Source organism: Abramis brama, assembly GCF_963993115.1.
Source record: "Abramis brama genome assembly, chromosome: 10".
Taxonomy (NCBI): Eukaryota; Metazoa; Chordata; class Actinopteri; order Cypriniformes; family Leuciscidae; genus Abramis; species Abramis brama.
The window spans coordinates 9,523,890-9,543,324 of record NC_139972.1 but is presented as its reverse complement, the minus strand read 5'-3'; the positions used below and the strand labels follow the sequence as shown (position 1 = coordinate 9,543,324).

The 19,435-nt window shown below is 40.3% G+C and overlaps 1 protein-coding gene across 8 annotated transcripts; it reads right to left on the bottom strand.

Annotated features, from left to right (window-relative positions):
* Nucleotides 1-142: 142 nt before the first annotated feature.
* Nucleotides 143-18,761, bottom strand: LOC311090581 (NACHT, LRR and PYD domains-containing protein 3-like). Of its 8 annotated transcripts, none has more exons than XM_084125944.1 (12): nucleotides 18,236-18,748; nucleotides 17,393-17,561; nucleotides 17,124-17,240; nucleotides 16,772-16,888; nucleotides 16,448-16,570; nucleotides 14,376-14,426; nucleotides 13,692-13,778; nucleotides 8,181-9,989; nucleotides 7,638-7,811; nucleotides 7,340-7,513; nucleotides 5,431-5,609; nucleotides 143-5,053 (listed from the first exon to the last, which is right to left on the bottom strand). In XM_084125944.1, coding segments are annotated over exons 2-12 (2,883 nt in total). In that variant the 5' UTR covers nucleotides 17,443-17,561; nucleotides 18,236-18,748; the 3' UTR covers nucleotides 143-5,051. The 8 variants fall into 8 exon arrangements, with proteins under 8 accessions (XP_083982070.1, XP_083982075.1, XP_083982069.1 ...); XM_084125949.1 differs by having other exon boundaries at nucleotides 16,448-16,583; nucleotides 16,766-16,888; nucleotides 18,236-18,745; XM_084125943.1 differs by having other exon boundaries at nucleotides 16,766-16,888; nucleotides 18,236-18,745.
* Nucleotides 18,762-19,435: the final 674 nt, after the last annotated feature.

Below are 19,435 nucleotides of genomic sequence, written 5' to 3'. Positions count from 1 at the left end.
TTTCACAGATGGACTTTCAGTCTTCTGCATCTGAAACTAAAATGAATGTGTTTTATTATTGATCCACTTTGCTGATGGGCTTATACTGAGAAAACCCGATCATCGATTTCTATCAATAAAATCAAGTAATGAAAACGACAAATTATAGGTCAGACAATTACATTTTAATTCCATTTCCTCCATCGTTAAAGGAAACATCCAGCCAAAAATGAAAATCATCATCATTTACTAATCCAAAACTTATGGAAGAATTATGAATAATCTTCATTTAGGGTTTTTATTATACAACAACAGTTAATAGTAACACAGCTGTCTGTCTCCAAAGAACAATAAGAAGCAACATAAAAGTAATTAACATGATTTGTGCACAATATTTCAAGTCTCCTAAAGTCGTCCAATATCTTTCTGATTCTCTATTCTCTGAAAATCTCCCGTATGCTTCAGCTCTCATTACGCATATATCATCTAATCCTGTTTGGTGTCAGTGATGTGAAACCTTTCACTTTTGGGTGAGCTTGCTTTAACTCCTTTACCAAGTCTCTTCTGAATAAATCAAGAGCCGGTGACCATGTGGAGGAACAAGTATGCAGCTTCTTCAAGGACTTGATTTCACAGGTTCTCCTTGAAACCTCTGTTATCTGCAATGAAGGTGCCGGTTTTTGTCAGTTTTCCAGTTCTCATGTCTCACAATTTCCATATGATTATGAGCGCTGGCTTCAGGGCTCGACCCATCAAAAGAATCATCTCTGAATTCATAAGAGGAATGAAACGTTTCCATGCAAATGAAGATCAGATCAGACGTCTCGTGTGAAGTGTGTGTGTGTGTGTGTGTGTGTGTGTGTGTGTGTGTGTGTGTGTGTGATTTCTGCCTCCCTTCAAAGGCATTGAGGGTTTCAAGTGAGAGAACACTGAATGGAAAAAGTCTTGCATTCTTGTTTCTTCCACCCTTTTCTGACCTTTTGAATTTGTTCATGCGATGTTCATGTTCTAGAACCTGAAGGCCGAAACAACACGTCGACCTCCACAAAAATGGGTATAAATTGAAACTGCTTTAACACTTTTTACTCATTCAGTCAGTGACACAACAACAACAACAACAACAACAACAACAACAACAACAACAACAACAACAACAACAACAACAACAACAACAACAAACATTCAAGTAATTACATTACAAAAATTACATTTTTCCTGCAGCATTAAAGTGCAGATTTAATTCTTGATCTAATGCAACGGCAGTCGAGACATAAAAATACCTTTTGGGTCACAAAACATTTTACAATCAGTCCGCCATTAAAAGGAATTTGTATAGTGTCTTTTTAACCCGTGTGTATTTTTGTGTCCAGCTCGTGAACAAGGGAATATTATGGAAGCCCATTTCCAACACATAAGAGGGAAAAAAAAACATGCTTTGTTAAATCTATGGGATAAAAAGTCATAATTATGACAAACTGAATTATGACACAAAATTTGACTTCACTGTCATGACTTTTTTACTTTCATAAATTCGACTTTATTTCCTCAGAGCATCTCTTCGGCTGAATGAGAGTTTGAGCCGCACAGAAGTTTCAAAGAAGCTTTTGCATTAATCTGCGGTGGAGATGACAGTCTGAGGTTTGTGTATTTTGATGAACTCTGGGATTGAGTTTAAAACTGCTTTCATTTTAGTTCACTGGACCGTAATCCTCTAACCCTGCTTTCTTAATCAAAACTGGGAGTTTTTAATCTAGCGTTGCGCAGGATTACGGATCTATGAGCTTGTGCTGCAGCACAGCTGTTTCCTCCTCGCAGCAGCTCTCGCTGTTGTAGCGCTTGTGGCGGCTGGAATAATCGGACTCTTTGTGTCTTTCTCTGTATGTGCGATGTGTTTGTGTGTGTTTTTAAGTTGTTGTAGACAAATTGTACGTCTTCATATCGGTGGTCTGAATAGAAGGATTATCAGTGCGTCTGCACATTAAAGGGATAGTTCACCCAAAGATGAAAATTCTGTTATCATTTACTCACCCTCATGTCGTTCTAAACCCGTGAGACTTTTGTTCATATTCGGAACACAAATGAAGAACTTTTCGATAAAATCTGAGAGCTTTCTGTCCCTCCATTGACAGCTACACAACTACCACTTTAATGCTTCAAAAAGATCATAAAGAGATCGTAAAACTAAACCATATGAATTGGGAGTTTCAGTCCAAATTTTCTGACAAGACATGATCAGGGTTATATGATGAACAGATTTAATTTAGCTGAATTTTATTTAGATTGCTTGACATGCAAGAACCAATGAGGTTCATTCTCGTGTTACGCAGCACGTTTGAGCTTCAACAAGAACCAATGAGGTTCATTCTCGTGCAGCAAGTAATTACGGTTGAGCATCTGTTTATTTTTCGCTGATCAACAAATGAGTAGGAATCATAGACTAAAAAAAAAGGATGATGCACCTTCACTCTCTTTCATTGCAGAAAAGTGAAGTCGCCAATGTCCCAATTTGGCGCTGACATCTTGCGCTGATTCGGGACCCGAGTCTGTGCAGTAGTGAGCATGCGGAGCCGCACTATCACGGCCCCGCCCACACTCCCGTAGAATCGGTTAGTACAGTTTACTGCAGAACGACTCATGATGTCGGTGTGAAATAAACAGTTATGGAAATGTAGAAATTAAAGTTATTTAAAAAAATTAACACACAATTAACACATCAGCGTGAAAAAACTACTAAGTATAATTTGATTGTTTAGTTTGCTTCATGTCCCATTAAAATACATGGAGAAGGCGGGGTTTATGACCTATACTGGGACCAACCACCTGGGGGCGTTTTGGCTTCACTATTCAGGACGTGTGTGGCACACTTGGTCGGATTGGGCACAGGCTTATTACAAACTTCTGATGTGTAACATTATATTAGATCCGTGTGGTACTGTAGGTCTTTTTATATAGGCTTGTCTGTTTCATTAATGTTAATCAAACAATTGTATCATGGGGAAAAAAGGGGTGAAAATATATTGTTCCTATAAATATTTTGGTTTTGACTTGATGTGCCAAAATTGGTGTTATTACAATTCGTAATAACTTTTAAGATCTGGTTGCTAGGTGATTTTGTTTTGGAATCTTCAGAAAACTAACTCAATTTTACTCAATTTACTTTGCTGACTCTATCGACTTGAAATTGACTTATTTTTTTGTCAGATTCCAACAACTCGTTTTGAAGGTTTTTTTAATAGAAAATAACTAATTCATTTTTGAAAAATTTATCATTGCCACTCATTTCATTAAAAATATCTGTTAACACTTTATTTTACAGTGTCCTTGTTACATATGTCACATGTACTTACCATAGTAATAAGAGTAAAGTATGCATTATTACATGCAATTAACCCTCAACCAAATCCTAATCCTACCCTAATTCTATAGTAAGTACATGTAGTTAATTATTATTACTCAGTACTTAAATATATAATTACACTGTAACAATGACCAAATATCTTAATTTGTGTTTTGAAGATGAACGACATGAGGGAGAGTAATTGATGACATTTCTTTTAATTTTTGGGTGAACTAACCCTTTAAACAGCTTTAAATAGTTCTCTATGAAAGGATACAATGGGGCCCTTGAATGTATTTTTTCCCCTGATACACTATATGACAGCAAATCCCACCATACTTACAATATTGTACATATTGTTTTGCATAAGTGAAGAGGAATGTAATTATTGCAATAAACTGGTTCATATTAACTGGAGAGTAACAATGTAGATTAATTTTTGAAATATAAATTCAGCTGTAGCTCTAAAGATGTACATCGTTGATTGTTCATTAACTAATATCAAAATAGATACTAGAATACTAGAAGTCAAAATACTTTAAAATGCCAAAAGTCATTGAAATTGTCCAGAAAAAGAGATAAAACTTTCATCTTTAACATTTCTTTTTACATAATAGTAAATTATAATTTAATAATCCGTTACATTTATATAGCGCTTATCTGGGTACTCAAAGTGCTTTACATGGAAGGGGGGAATCTCCTCAACCACCACCAATGTGCAGCATCACCTGGATGATGCAACGGTAGCCATATTGCACCAGAACGCACACCACACACCAGCTTATTGGTGGAGTGGAGACAAAGTGATGAAGCAAATCAGTAAATGAGGATAATTAGGAGGCCATGATGGATGGGGCCAGTAGGCAAATTTGGCCAGGATGCCGGGGTTAAAGGATGCCCCCTACTCTTTTTCAAAGGACATCCTGAGATTTTTAATGACCAGAGAGTCAGGACCTCAGTTTAACGTCTCATCCGAAAGACAGTGCTCTTTTGACAGTAGAGTGTCCCCATCACTACACTGGGGCGTTAGGACCCACACAGACCACAGGGTGAGCACCCCCTGCTGGCCTCACTAACACCTCTTCCAGCTGCAACATAGTTTTCCCAGGAGTCTCCCATCCAGGTACTAACCAGGCTCAGCCCTGCTTAGCTTCAGTGGGCAACTAGTCTTGGGCTACAGGGGGATATGGCTGCTGGTGTTAATAGCTTTGAAAATTCTTTAAATTCATTCACTGTCAGTGTCTAAAGTTGTCTAAAAAATTTAAAAATTACTAGCTACTAATTACATCTTTAACAGTGGAATTAAATTACAGAAATGAATTACAGTTACACCAAACACTGTGTACTCTAATGGGAATTTTTGTGCTCTTTTTTTAAGCATCCATATTCATCACACATCACTTGAAAATGTACTACAAAAAAAGTAATATATAATTTGCAGCTTTTGTCGCCATCTGCTGGTAAGATAAAAAAGGCAATTCTTTCCCTCAGTAACACAATGCTTTCACCTATACTTAAATGTATAGAAAATGTTTATAAAATATTATACTCTTATTTTAGCAAGAGTGTAAGATCATTAGGAAAGCAGATATTACAATAAAAATACCAGCAAAAAGAGAAGGACACAACAAAATAATTACATTACAAAGTCTCTGTGTCTTCAGTCTCTGTAGCGGCTCCTTGTTCACCATCAGCTGATCCTGAGGAAACTGGACTGACGTCTAAACACTGAGATTCCTACAATAAAACACACAGACAGTCACATATGAGTATGAGACATTACTGCTGTCACATCACATCTGGAGATCATTTGAGAAAAAACAGCCAGAGATATTAATATATTTATATTACAGTCAGAGATATGAATGAAAAACTGATAATAGATTAATAACAATAAATTATAAACAACTCCCTCTTAATCACTTGCACAGAGACACTGTAAGAGATGAAAATATATTAATATATTCATAAATCAGTCACATCACAGAATTAAAATAAAAGTACAAAGACTGAAGTGGAGCTGAATTATTATGTTATATTCTCAGTTACAAACATATGAGGCCTGTTACTGAACTTGGGCCAATTTAAAAGCTTTAAATAAAAAATATACCCACAGTAGCTTAGTTTCTCCAGTTTATAATGTGGATCATCCTTTAGATCAAAAAGTATCTGCACTTCAGAACTTCCTAGGTTATTCTCAGACAGATTGAGTTGACTCAGGTGTTCAGGGTTTGATCTCAGAGCTGAAGCCAGAGCAGCACAACCTTCATCTGTGACGCCACAATCCCTCAACCTGTTAAAAACAATGACACTGTTTAAATTGTAGTTTAAATGTCTGTAGTTTGTGGTTCACGCTGAGGAGATATAATGACAAGCATTGCCACATACTGCTGCTGATAGAATGAAATTTATGCATGTTGATGCTCAGTGGTGCTGTTTGAAACGGTCATGTGCTTCAGGGCTAAACAGACACACAAAGTTGAATGAGAGATATTGTTTCATAGTGATATAAAAGACTGGAGAAACAGTCACTTGCTCCTCTAATAAACTCCTACACATTTGCTTCACAGGACCCACGTGGTCCCCATTACATATCATTTATTAACTCTTATGATCAAACACACGCTTTGTCTCATCTGGCAGCTTATAAACTACACTGAACAAAATTATAAATGCAAAACTTTTGTTTTTGCCCCCATTTTTCATGAGCTGAACTCAAAGAACTAAGACTTTTTCTATGTACACAAAAGACCTATATCTCTCAAATATTGTTCACAAATCTGTCTAAATCTGTGTTAGTGAGCACTTCTCCTTTGCCGAGATCATCCATCCACCTCACAGGTGTGGCATATCAAGATGCTGATTAAACAGTATGATTATTGCACAGGTGTGCCTTAGGCTGGCCACAATAAAAGGCCACTCTAAAATGTGCAGTTTTACTGTATTGGGGGGGTCCGGGGGGGCTGAAAACCAGTCAGTATCTGGTGTGACCACCATTTGCCTCACGCAGTGCAACACATCTCCTTCGCATAGAGTTGATCAGGTTGTTTATCGTGTGCTGTGGAATGTTGGTCCACTCCTCTTCCAATGGCTGTGCGAAGTTGCTGGATATTTGCAGGACCTGGAACACACTGTCGTATATCACATATCATGCCGTATATACTGCACATTTTAGAGTGGCCTTTTATTGTGGCCAGCCTAAGGCACACCTGTGCAATAATCATGCTGTCTAATCAGCATATTGATATGCCACACCTGTGAGGTGGATGGATGATCTCGGCAAAGGAGAAGTGCTCACTAACACAGATTTAGACGGATTTGTGAACAATATTTGAGAGAAATAGGCCTTTTGTGTACATAGAAAAAGTCTTAGATCTTTGAGTTCAGCTCATGAAAAATGGGGGCAAAAACAAAAGTGTTGCGTTTATAATTTTGTTCAGTGTAAATAGAAATGTGATGAACTCAATAGATATATTCAAAGTCTTAATGTACAATGTAAGAACTACAGCCTAAACATGCACTGAAATCATGTTAATGAGCTTCATTTTCTCCAGATCATCACCCATTTAGAGCGAGGGCCTTTCCTTTTATTGTTGAAATCTAAAGTGATTATAGCCTTCATTCACTCATTGGTCACCGTAGTAGTGAGTTCAAACTAAACACATTTAGACTCTTGTCTGTTCAACTCTCAACCTCTGAGTCAGCCGTCCTCTGCGTGGTAAGTCACAGAGGCTTTAAATGACTATTTTTTAAACATTGATGTTATCTCAAAGTTCAGTATTAATCAAACTACCATAAGCAACTGAAGTAAATGTTTGATGTGTCAAAAACAGCAGTAGGTCGTGTGATGGGATGGAGATTAATGAAATTACCTTAATCTTCAGTCATCAGAGTCACTTGTGCTGAGATTTAGTGTGTTTAACAGAGCATTTATTTATAGATGATTTTAGTCTTAGAATTTATATTAAAGGACTTGTCTTGCTGAGGACAAAAACACGTGACCAATCAGAGAGATGATCTTACCATAGTTTCTCCAGTTTACAGTGAGGATCTTTAAGTCCAGTGCAGAGAAGCTTGACGCCCAAATCTCGTAGATTATTCCAAGACAGAACCAGTTCTCTCAGGTGTGAGGGGTTTGATCTCAGAAATGAAGCCAGAGCAGCACAACCTTCATCTGTCACGCCACATTCCCACAACCTGTAGAGAACAACGACACACTCTTAACTCTATATCATCTCAAAGTGTTTAATCATTTACAGTTCAATCAGCTGAACTCACAGCAGCAGACTTTAATATGTGTGAGAGTCAAATACGATCTTACCACAGTATTTCCAGTTTACAGTGAGGATTCTTGAGAGCAGCACAGAGAAGCGTCACACCAGAACTTCCTAGTTTATTCCAAGACAGGTTCAGTTTTCTCAGGTGTGAGGGGTTCGATCTCAGAGCTAAAGCCAGAGCAGCACAACCTTCATCTGTGAGACCACAGTCACTCAAGCTGGAGAGAGATGAAAATCATAATTGTAAACACTATGAACTGAAAACATACAACAACAAAAAAAGTAACTTCCTGTAATAAACAATAAATTGCATTTCTAATGTAATTCATTCATTCCGTAAGAAAAAAACTATTCATAAACATTCTTCTCCAAGTTTCAATTTGAATTAAATCAATATTTTGTATTGATTCATTTGTAACTTTAAACTTGTTTAAAACTAATCTGCAGATAGAACTGTATAGAAAACACATACAAATACTGACACTAAACTCTCAACAACATCTGCAGCACTGAAGCTTTATGAGCTTTTAACTTAGACATTTTTTAAATGTTTTAACAGTGAAGTGATTGTTCTCAATGATACTTACTGAACTGATCTGGACTCTTTAATCACAGGCAGCAGCTTCTGAAAAACATGCATATTTTCAGCTTTATTGTTTCCTACAACAAATGTCTTGAGATCAAACTCATCCAGCTTCTTCTCTGATGTCATCAACACAAAAGATACAGCTGACCACTGAGAGGAAGAGAGTTTGGCTTCCTTTATTGTTCCAGATTTCAGATACTGTTGTATTTCCTCCGCTAGTGAATGATCACCAAGCTCATTCAGACAGTAAAACAGATTGATAAATTTCTCTGGAGAGTCAATGGTCCTGATCTTCTTCTTGATGCAATCAACTGTTTCCTTATTGCTTTCAGATCTTATTCTTGTCTGTTTTATCAGTGGTTGTAGGATAATCTGATTAGACTCCACTGACAGACCCAGAAGGAACCGCAAGAAAAAGTCCAGATGTCCATTTTTACTCTGTAGAGCCTTATTCACAGCTCTCTGATGCAGCGCAGATAATGACACATGTTCTGATGAATTGTGTTTAAACCAGTCCTTAACTTTAGACAACAAACTTCGTTGGGTGATTTGGTCAAACACATTTCTGTTGTTGTATGTACAGGAGAGGTGCACATATAGAGCCGCTAGATGTTCCTGAATGCTCAGATGAACAAAGCAGAAGACTTTCCCCTGATACCAGCCAAACTCCTCTCTGAAGATCTGAGTGCACAATCCTGAGTAAACTGATGCTTCTGTCACATCAATGCCACACTCTCTCAGGTCTTCCTCATAGAAGATCACATTGCCTTTCACAAGCTGCTGAAAAGCCAGTTTCCCCAGTTTGAAAATCATCTTTTTGTCTGTGTCCTTCTTTTCATTGTACTTTGTGTCTTTGATGCTAATCTGTGCCATCAGGAAGTGTGTGTACATCTGAGTGAGAGTCTTGGGAATCTCTCCACTCTCTGCTTCGCTCAACATCTTCTCTAGAACAGTGGCTGAGATCCAGCAGAACACTGGGATGTGGCACATGATGTAGAGGCTCCTTGATGACTTCAGGTGTGTGATGATTGTATTGGCCAGACTCTGATCACTGATTCTCTTCCTGAAGTATTCCTCCTTCTGTGGATCATTGAAGCCTCGTACCTCTGTCACTCGATGGACACACTCAGAGGGGACGAGATCGGCTGCTGCTGGTCTGGAGGTGATCCAGATGAGAGCAGAGGGAAGCAGATTCCCCACAATAAGGTTCTTCAGCAGCACGTCCACTGAGGCTGATTCACTTACATCACACAACCTCACATCGCTCTGAAAATCCAGAGACAGACGACACTCGTCCAGACCATCAAAGATGAACAACACTTTATATTTGTCACTGGGTATATTCCTTTCTTTTGTTTCAGGGAAAAAGACATGAAGAACATCTGAAAGACTGACTGTTTTGTCCTTCATCAAATTGATCTCTCTGAAAGGAAGTGGAAATATGAACTGGATGTCCTGGTTCTCTTTCTCTTCAGCCCAGTCCAGGATGAACTTCTGCACAGAGACTGTTTTTCCAATGCCAGCGACTCCCTTTGTCAGCACAGTTCTGATGGGTTTGTCTTGTCCAGGTAAAGGTCTAAAAATGTCATTGCATTTGATCGGTGTGTCCTCTGTTGCTGCTCTTCTGGATTGTGTCTCAATCTGTCTCACCTCATGTTCATTACTGATCTCTCCACTCTCACTCTCTGTGATGTAGAGCTCTGTGTAAATCTCATTCAGGAGTGTTGGGTTTCCCTGTTTTGCTGTTCCCTCGTAAAGACACTGAAACTTATTCTTCAGATTTGATCTAAATGTGTTCAGGACTTTATGGCTGTAAAATGAAAATAACACATTATTACACTTGTGCACATGACAACTCTCTAATTTATTTAAAATACTTATTTAAAGGGATAGTTCAACCAAAAATTATCTCATCATTACTTATGCCATTCCAGTTGCATATGACTTTGATAGGTGTATGTTTAAAAGTTTAAAATAGTGCTGTGAAAAAAGTGATTCCTTCTGTTTTGTGTATATCTCATACTAAACTGTTTCAGAAATAAAAATGTCTCAGTTACATATGGTAACCCTCGTTCCCTGAAGGAGGGAATGGAGACGTACGTCGGACCGACTAATAGGAATCTCGCTAGAGAGGCCAATCTACTTCGAGTGAAACTAAATGAGCCTATGCACATTGGCGTGCAATCATTTGCATCTGCTGCTCAGCCACACAGCGCAGGTATATAATGAGCAGAAGGTGCGATTGCACAGTTTTTTGCTGAGGAGCCAAGTCTGATGAGCTGGTCGTACTTGTAGGTTCACTACCTGGTCTCTGAAGGGAGTGGTAGGAACCATGGGCACATAGCCAGGCCGGGGTCTCTGTACAACATGGTTGTCACCCGGCCCAAACTCTAGGCACGATTTGTCGACCGAAAATGCTTGCAGGTCCCTTACCCTCTTGATAGAGGCCAGTGCAATCAGCAGCAAAGTCTTCAAGGAGAGAAGCTTTAAGTCTGCTGATTGCAATGGCTCAAAGGGAGCATCCTGAAGTGCTCGAAGCACCAGGGAAAGGTCCCAAGAGGGTTTGGAGGGAGGTCGAGGAGGGTTTAACCGTCTCGTCCCCCTACGGAACCTGACGTCCAGGTCGGGCTTTCCGACTGATTTGCCATCTATGTGGTCGTGATATGCTGAAATTGCGGCTGCATGTACTTTGAGGGTGGAGGGAGACAGCCTTCGCTCCAACCCTTGCTGCAAGAAGGAAAGCACAGACCCTTTCAAACATCTTTGGGGGTTCTCTCGGCGAGAAGAACACCACTCAACGAACAGGTTCCAATTCAAGGCGTACGCATGTCTCATACGCACGTCTCAAGTACCTCTGGGGGTAAGTCAGGGACCAGACATGGAGTTTCCAGAGGTTCGGATGCGGGTGCCATAGGGTGCCCTGTCTCTGAGTCAGGAGGTCCTTCCTCAGAGGAATGGGCCAGGGAGGGACTGTCACGAGGAGCATGAGTTCTGGGAACCACCGGAAGGACATGCTCCTCATCCTCCCTGACTTTGCACAGGGTCTGCGCAAGTAGGCTCACTGGGGGGAACACATATTTGCGGAGCTGTGTGCCAGTGCATCCGTGCCGAGTGTTCCCTCGGTCAGGGAGTAAAACAGCTGGCAGTGGGAGGTCTCTGAGGAGGCAAACAGGTCTACCTGAGCCTCCCCGAACTCTCTCCAGATCAGCTGAACCGCCTGGGGGTGGAGTCGCCATTCTCCCGGGAGCACAGCTCGTGACAGCTCGTCGGCCACACGGTTGAGCACACCAGGGACATACATGGCTCGAAGCGACCTCAGATACTTCTTACTCCAGAGGAGGAGATGGCGGGCGAGTTGCGACATGCGACAGGAACGTAGACCATCTTGTCGGTTGATGACCATCTTGTCTGCTCTGCCGGTGGCAGAGGCATCTGTGAACACCACAGCATGCCTGGACACTTGTTCCAAGGGCACTCCTGCCCGCAGAAACGAGGGGTCTGACCACGGGCTGAAGGTCTGGCGTCACGCCGGTGTGATTGTCACCCGGTGAGTGCCGTGATGCCACGCCCATCTCGGGACTCGTTCGGGAAGCATTCTCATATGGAGCAGCCTGAGCGGAGTTACCGCTGCTGCCGCTGCCATATGCCCCAGGAGCCTCTGAAAGAATTTCAATTTCCAACGGGCGGCCCGAGTTCGAGTCCCGGCTCGTGGACCTTTCCCGATCCCGTCCCCCGTCTCTCTCCCACCTCGCTTCCTGTCAATGGTAGCTCCAATTCAAAACTCGCAGGTCCAAGATCGGTCGTAACCCACCTCCTTTCTTGGGTACAATGAAGTAGGGACTGTAGTACCCTGACCTCATATCGGCTGGAGGGACCGGCTCTATCACGTCCTTCGCCAGTAGGACTGCGATCTCTGCCCGCAAGACATGGGCATCGGCTGCTCTCACTGTAGTGGAGTGGATGGCCCGAAACTTGGATGTTGAGTGGATGGCCCGGGGGACGCCGGGCGAACTGAATCACATAGCCGAGCCTGATGGTCCAGATGAGCCAGCGAAACGGACTGGGGAGCGCTAACCAGGCTTGCAGAGACCGTACAAGCAGGACCAAAGGGACCATAGGCGTACCCGGAGAGGGGCAGCGAGGTGGAACACAGGGATGCGGCTCGGGAGGCTCTCTCTGTGAGGCGGCCCGTAGCGGAGTCTGAGTGTGCTGAGCAACACTTACCTGGTTCCACGGGGTAGGAGGTGCAGAAGGCGGCTTGGTTGCGCTCTCGAACTGCACACTGCTGCCCGCTGGCGGTAGAAGAGGCGGATGAGAGTGGTGAGGATTCTCTCCCCCCACTGCTCTCCGGGCCCTCTTCGGACCCAGAAATGAAAGAAACTGCTCTTTTATTGAGAATTTGGGTACCGCTGGTTTTGAGGCCAGCGGTGGAACAAAAACAAAAGGGAACAAAGGATTTTCCACCCGACCCTCTTCAGGGGGAGGAAGCGGTGGAAAAGACGCTTGCTTTTGGCTTTGCCACCCTTCTTGGCGGGGGCCTGGACGGGCGGGGGGGCCTGTCTGCGACTGGCTCCACGGTGCCATTTAGGTGGAGACTGCTGTTGGGAGCGAGGGCAAACGCAGAAGGCCGCCCCCAGCGACGAGCAGACTGAGGGGCCGCGGGCAGTGGGGCGGAGGCAGCAGCAAGATGTGTTTGATGGCCTCAGTCTGCTTTTGCACAGCCGAGAACTGCTGTGCAAGTTCTTGACCGCGTCACCGAAGAGGTCAGTCTGGGACACGGGGGAGTTAAGGAACCGGAGCTTGTCGGTCTCCCTCATGTCAGCCAGACACAGCCAGAGATGGCATTCCTGGACCACCAGAGTGGACATCGCACGACCCACTGACCGCATGGTGACCTTCGTCGTATGAAGCGCGAGGTCCGTCGCAGCACGAAGTTCTTGGAGAACTTGTGGATTGTGACCATCCTTGTGCAGTTCCTTCAGTGCCTTGGCCTGATGGACCTGCAGCAACGCCATGGCGTGCAGAGGCGGCTTCCCCAAAGGCCTTGTAAGCCTTGCCAGTTAAGTCCGACGAGTACTTACAGGCCTAACAAAGGCTCTTGGACTCAAAAGAACTACACTGACAACCATTATCTCCAAATGGAAAAATGTCTCAGGTTACGACTGTAACCATTGTTTCCTGAGAAGGGAACGAGACTCTGTGTCATAGTAGCGACGGTGTGAGAACGCCTCTCTGTGATTGCGTCTTGAAGCACGTGTGAAATCAGTCCAATACCATGGCAAGCCGGAAGTATGGCAGAACGACGCAACTTTTTGTTCCCTTCAAGGAACAATGGTTACAGTAGTAACCTGAGACATTCCCTTTCAAGAGAAAGATAAAATGAGAGACTTTTAATTTTTTGGGTGAACTATCATTTTAATGGACTAGATATGTGTATGTTGTTGCTGTTACTGCTGAAACAAACAGACAAAATTAATGCTGGTATTGAACACATATTCAAGCATAAAATCACCTGTAAGCAGATCTAGACTGGTTGTTCTGTGGAGGAGGTTGGTAGTCATTTGGAACACATGATGATCTATAGGGTCCGGCTGTAATGCTTAGATCCACAGAAGACGAAGATGATTATAAAAGAACATAAGATTTATTATGAAATCAGAATCAAGCCAACATACGAAACAATGTGCTAGTGCAAAGACAACAACGGACAATGAACTGAGGGACCAAAGGAACTTAAGTAGTGGTACAAACAAGGTTAATAACACAGCTGAACTAAGAGAACTAATCATATCAGTAACCGTGACAATTTATAAGTGGCAGGAAACTAGACAAAGGAAGCACATGTGACTGAGTGAAACAAAACAAACTGACCTTGACTGTGACACGACATGTTATTTACTGTATGAACGAAGCCTCTTATAGTGTAAACATCTATCAAAAAAAAATCCCATATTGCTACAGTAACAAAAGCATTTTTTTCAGTAACTATGACTGAAAATATAAAAACTTTTAAACCAGCAGTCATTTCCCATGTGGAATATTTAAAAATATATACTTTTACACTATGCAGTGAGACATACAATCTTAATATTACAGTTGGGATGCCTAGTAAAAGTTTTATGAGGTGTATGAAATAAAAGTTATATCATTAAAAGTTTTGATCATTGAATTAAAATAAAAAAATCTCTCAGGTTACCTGAAAACAGTTGATGCAGCTGTTCTCTGGTGTGGATGTCCTATGCGTAAACTAAGCATAAAGATATTGCAGAGTCAGACCAACTGGTGAATGATAATGGTACTTAATAAAACAGGCTGTGACTGAGGAATGATTACCTCAAAATGTACTTCCATATGTAAGTTCGAGGGACTTTCTTTTAATTAAATACATACAACTCATTAGCTATTATCACGTGCCAGTGATTATGCCATAGGACACAGGTTTTCAAACCCTGGGTCACAGACTTAAAAAAATGGGTTGCCAAGATTTAAGGAAAATGTATATGTATATAAGTTACATTAAAAATAAAATATAGCAAAACATTTTTTTTTACATTGTTTAGTTTTACATGCGCAAATACCAGGATAAACAACAGAACTAGAATTGCTAGAATATGTTGAACTTGAGATTGCAGTCTGTTCATTATCAAACATATAAAAAGTTACACTGCTCAATTTAAATAGGGCGTAGTAGTACAATGCGCAGTTCAGCCAAGCACATTTTTGCACATGTGAAGAATGATGTTTTATGTGAATATTGGAACACGAGTGAAGTACAAAGCCTAGTATACATAATAGATAATACAGTAGTTTAGCATCCATACATGGCGTATATGGAAACATTTGCATTCATACCCAATGGGAGAGGTAGGCTACGTGAGCCCAAAGCCGGTTTCTGTTTCAGTTTTGTTTTAAGTTCATTTGTTTTGGCTATATTTTTTTATTTTTGTTTTGTTCTGAATACTGTTAAATTTAAAGGATTTGTTGAGGAGTGAGGGGAACTAAATAGCCAATAGCAATGTTTATATTGTCCTATTAGCAGAGATCGGCATGGCAGTGGTTTTCAAACTTTTTAAGAGCAACCCATTTTTTTTCTTTTTTCTTTTTTAATTGACGCAACCCATATACAACATACAACCACTTACATGTAATCAAGTTAAGCCAAGCATTAGAATATTCTTAAAAGATCAGTGAACTTGATGTGTGCATGTGCTGAGTTTATTGTGCATTTGGGAACGTGGCGGGCACCAGTTGCGCCTTATTTTCACATCTGCATAGTTGACGATTGCCGCATTTTACTAGATTTGTAATGAGACGTGTTTGTAAACATGTTTTCTACCATAAAAGCTAGACTGCAGTTTCTGCCAAAATAAAAGCTCACATGTTTATCTCTTTCAGGTATAGAACTTAGGACAAAACTAATAATGAAAGTTTAATTTATTTTTCAGTGTATTTGTTAGACAATATATGGCTATTTCTGTCATAGGACTAATATTTTAACTATATTATTATTATTATGTAGTGTAATGTAGACTGAGACACTATATCACAAATAAAGAGGTTTAAGTCCCCTTTAAAGTTCAGGTACAAGTCTGCACAGACTTTTTTCTTTGTTATATTTAGACACTGAATATGGGTTGGAGCTCTTAATTTTGAACTCTCAAAGTGCACCAGATTGATAAATTTTACATTAAAATTCACAAAAAAGAATTCCGGGGGGGCCATGCCTCCGAACCCCCCTAGAGGGACCGAGGTCCACCCACCACAGTTTCACAAAATCCTATGCGAAACACTGTAGGCATATTTATTTGTATCGCATGTTTTATAAATGTTACATACATTTTTAGAATAAGTTTGCAGAAATTTTTTATCTGCAGCCAGATGAAGTGTTTCCATTATTAAAACGTAGTGGAGGATCCATAGACTGATCACAGACACACAGCTGGGCTCTGGAGATTCTGTTCTCTTATGACGGACTGAACTGTAAGAGTTTATAGCTTTATAAGGCAGATTTTATTATATTCAAACATAATGTCCTTAGGTCAGGGAGAACAGAAGGCTCACAAAGAGCTGAAGTGCAAAGCTGTATCCTGTAATTAGTGCTTTTGTGTGAACAGCTTCATGAACATGAAAACTTCAGATGACAATTTAAATGGCTGCATATAGTTCACACTATAAATTTCCTATCTCATTTCACAATGTATACAATACTGATCTATACAATACTGATCATCTATACAGTACTGATCTGTCTGTTTGCATAAATATTACCTGTATCTGCAGGCAGATGATGTGTTTCTATTGGTAAAACGTAGTGGCGGATCCATAGACTGATCACTTTTCATAGACACATAGCTGGGCTCTGGAGATTCTGTTCTCTTCTTCTTGACTGCACTGTAACAGAAGGCTTACATAGAGCAGAAGCGCAAAGCTATAATCTGTACTAAGTTCTTTTGTGTGAATGAATAGCACCATGAACATGACGACTTCAGATTTATAAATGGCAGCACATAATTAACAATATGAATTTCCTGTCATATTCTAAAATGTGTACATAATACTGTTAGCATATGTTTGTAGAAATATTACCTGTACCTGCAGCCAGATGAAGTGTTTCCATTATTAAAACGTAGTGGAGGATCCATAGACTGATCACTCCTCATAGACACACAGCTGGGCTCTGGAGATTCTGTTCTCTTCTTCTTGACTGAACTGTAAGAGTTTAGAGATATAGCTTTATAAAGCAGATTTTTTTATATATAAACATGTTGTCCTTAGGTCAGGAAGAACAGAAGGCTCACATAATGCAGAAGTACTAAGTGCTTTTGTGTGAACAGCATTGTGAAGCACAACAGGCAGCACATAATTAACAATATGAATTTCCTGTCTCATTCAACAATGTAGACAAAACTCTGATACCGTATGTTTGCATAAATATTATCTGTACCTGCAGCCAGATGAAGTGTTTCCGTTATTAAAACGTAGTGGAGGATCCATAGACTGATCACTCTTCATAGACACAGAGCTGGGCTCTGGAGATTCTGTTCTCCTACGATGGACTGAACTGTAACAGTAAAGAAACTGCTTTATGAATGAATGTGAATGAATATTGGCATACCTTTACTTAAATTGAGTACCTGAGACACAAACTTGTGACATCAATGTGATATTTTACTGGAGCATCAGTACATTTCAAGTCTTTTAAGAGTAGCCTACCTGAATCCTGAACAAAAATCTCCATTACCGGATGTCTGTGTGTCATCCATATTGAAGCTGCATAGGTGGATCAGATGAGTCTTATCTTACATCCATCCACATCATTTTTCACAGTTTATTGAGAGCTGAGAAGAGTTTTGCCATATCGTTGAGAAGTGCACGTAAACAACTGTAAAACCAAACAAACAACTGTAAAATCTGCTGACTGTTGCATATAGAGTCCAGTGACTCCAGACTTTCATATTTTAAGCAGCAAAGATTTACCAAAAATGTGGTTGTGAGTCTTCTAAATGTAAGGCTGTTAGTTAGTTAGTAATACAATGTGGTTGTCATTCTAGTTAATAAACAAGAAAATATTCTCTTATCTTGTGTTGGGACACGTGCTAAATTATAAAAAGCAAGAAAAAAAAGTTTGCCCCCTACCTGGATAAACTTTCACAGAATGGTGATATAATTCTTATTAATATTTATATATTTTTATAGTGTCCTTAATGTAAAATATTAAATAAACTATTCTATTTAAAATATTTTGACAATTGCCCCAGGGGGCATGTTACCCCATGTTACCCCACAGTTCATATTCTTCATATTTAATAACCCACACTACACAGATATGTGATTAAGTAGGCCTATGTTAATAAACAGAGTTAACTTACTCAAAGATTGAATGGACAATGACTAACTTTCCTATGTACACTATATGATCCGTAACTGGTGATACTGCCATAAATGGGCCTCACTAGATAAACGTCTTTCTACGGTGTAGGTACCAATACATAGCATACTACAAACAAACTTATCGCATGCTGTTAAGCCTATAAAGCGATTATCTTTAATACTCACTCTCTTTGCTATTTTGACAACGTGAAGCAGTTCTTTTATGCACAAAATGGCCCCTGACAAAAACGAACTTTCACTTTCTTTGAGGCGACGTCGGGCAAAAACATTTAAATGGTTTTAAATAATTAAAATATTAAAAGGTATTTAATGGGATGAATAAATAAAAATTGTAAAATACATTCTAGGTCTAAGAAATCAATTTAAAATATTTGCAAATAATATTTTTATTTTAAATGTGCACACACACTCTTATTCATTCGTGTGTCGAAAATGTCTAAAATGCAAACGTTTCTTGCCAAGTCGTTTGCATCATAGGCTATAACGGTTGATGAAGATGTTTTATCGTAAAACAGTTAACTTAGCTGTTAGCTACTTATTTTTCTTTCCACGAACTTGTTGCGAGTGACAGAGAAACAGTAAGTCCCGCCTTCCTTGATTTGATTGGCTAGCTCGATAATTTTGACATTGACGAGCGCATTTAGACCACTGAGGCAGAGCAGCCTGAAAATGTAATTATCCTAAAAATGTAACTTTTAAAACTTGTTGTTATCCTAACAACAAACAGCTTTACTCATTCTGCACTAAGATGATAACTCCTAAACTCCCCAAACTCCGCCTATGACCGCAGGATTAAGCCATTGCAGCTTCAAAGGAGTGCAGTAACAATCCTGACGATCAAAGAAGAAGAACCAGGCGTGAAGGACCTGGCTGCAGCCTGCAGATCGGGGCGTGGCTGCACGTGTTGCCCCGCCCCATACCTACTCTGATTGGCTCCATTGTCTTTCATAGGCATACATGAAAATTCGTAGTGTGGGAAGGAGAATGTCATAAAACTGGAAAAGCTGTGCAGTTTCACAAAGCCTTACTTATAATGCACAGAAGGGGAAAAAAATATTGTTTTGGTAAATTACTAACGCACAAACTACCCCAGAACATTAATAAAAAATTTTTTTTTTTAAAAATTAGCTGATTATCCACAGCACCGGATCCGAGGGTCTTCAGGTAGATGAATGCATGCCTGTGAAAGCTTTTTGGATTGAGGCATCCTTCACACTAACCCATCTTTTTCATATTTGTCAGTAACCAGGTTTTGTGTGCCTTCATTTAAAGGACATGGCACCTGTGTGACCCACACTTTCAATCTCATTTCCTTAACTGACTCTGGTTATCTTTTGGAGAAGTCTTAACACAGTTTCACATACT

Coding starts and splice junctions, on each gene's coding strand:
- LOC311090581 (XM_084125943.1), bottom strand. CDS start 17,442: ATGGATGACACACAGACATCCGGTAATGGAGATTTTTGTTCAGGATTC. Junction 17,241..17,392: donor GATTTTTGTTCAGGATTCAG/GTAGGCTACTCT, acceptor TTACTGTTACAG/TTCAGTCCATCGTAGGAGAA. Junction 16,889..17,123: donor AACACTTCATCTGGCTGCAG/GTACAGATAATA, acceptor AAACTCTTACAG/TTCAGTCAAGAAGAAGAGAA.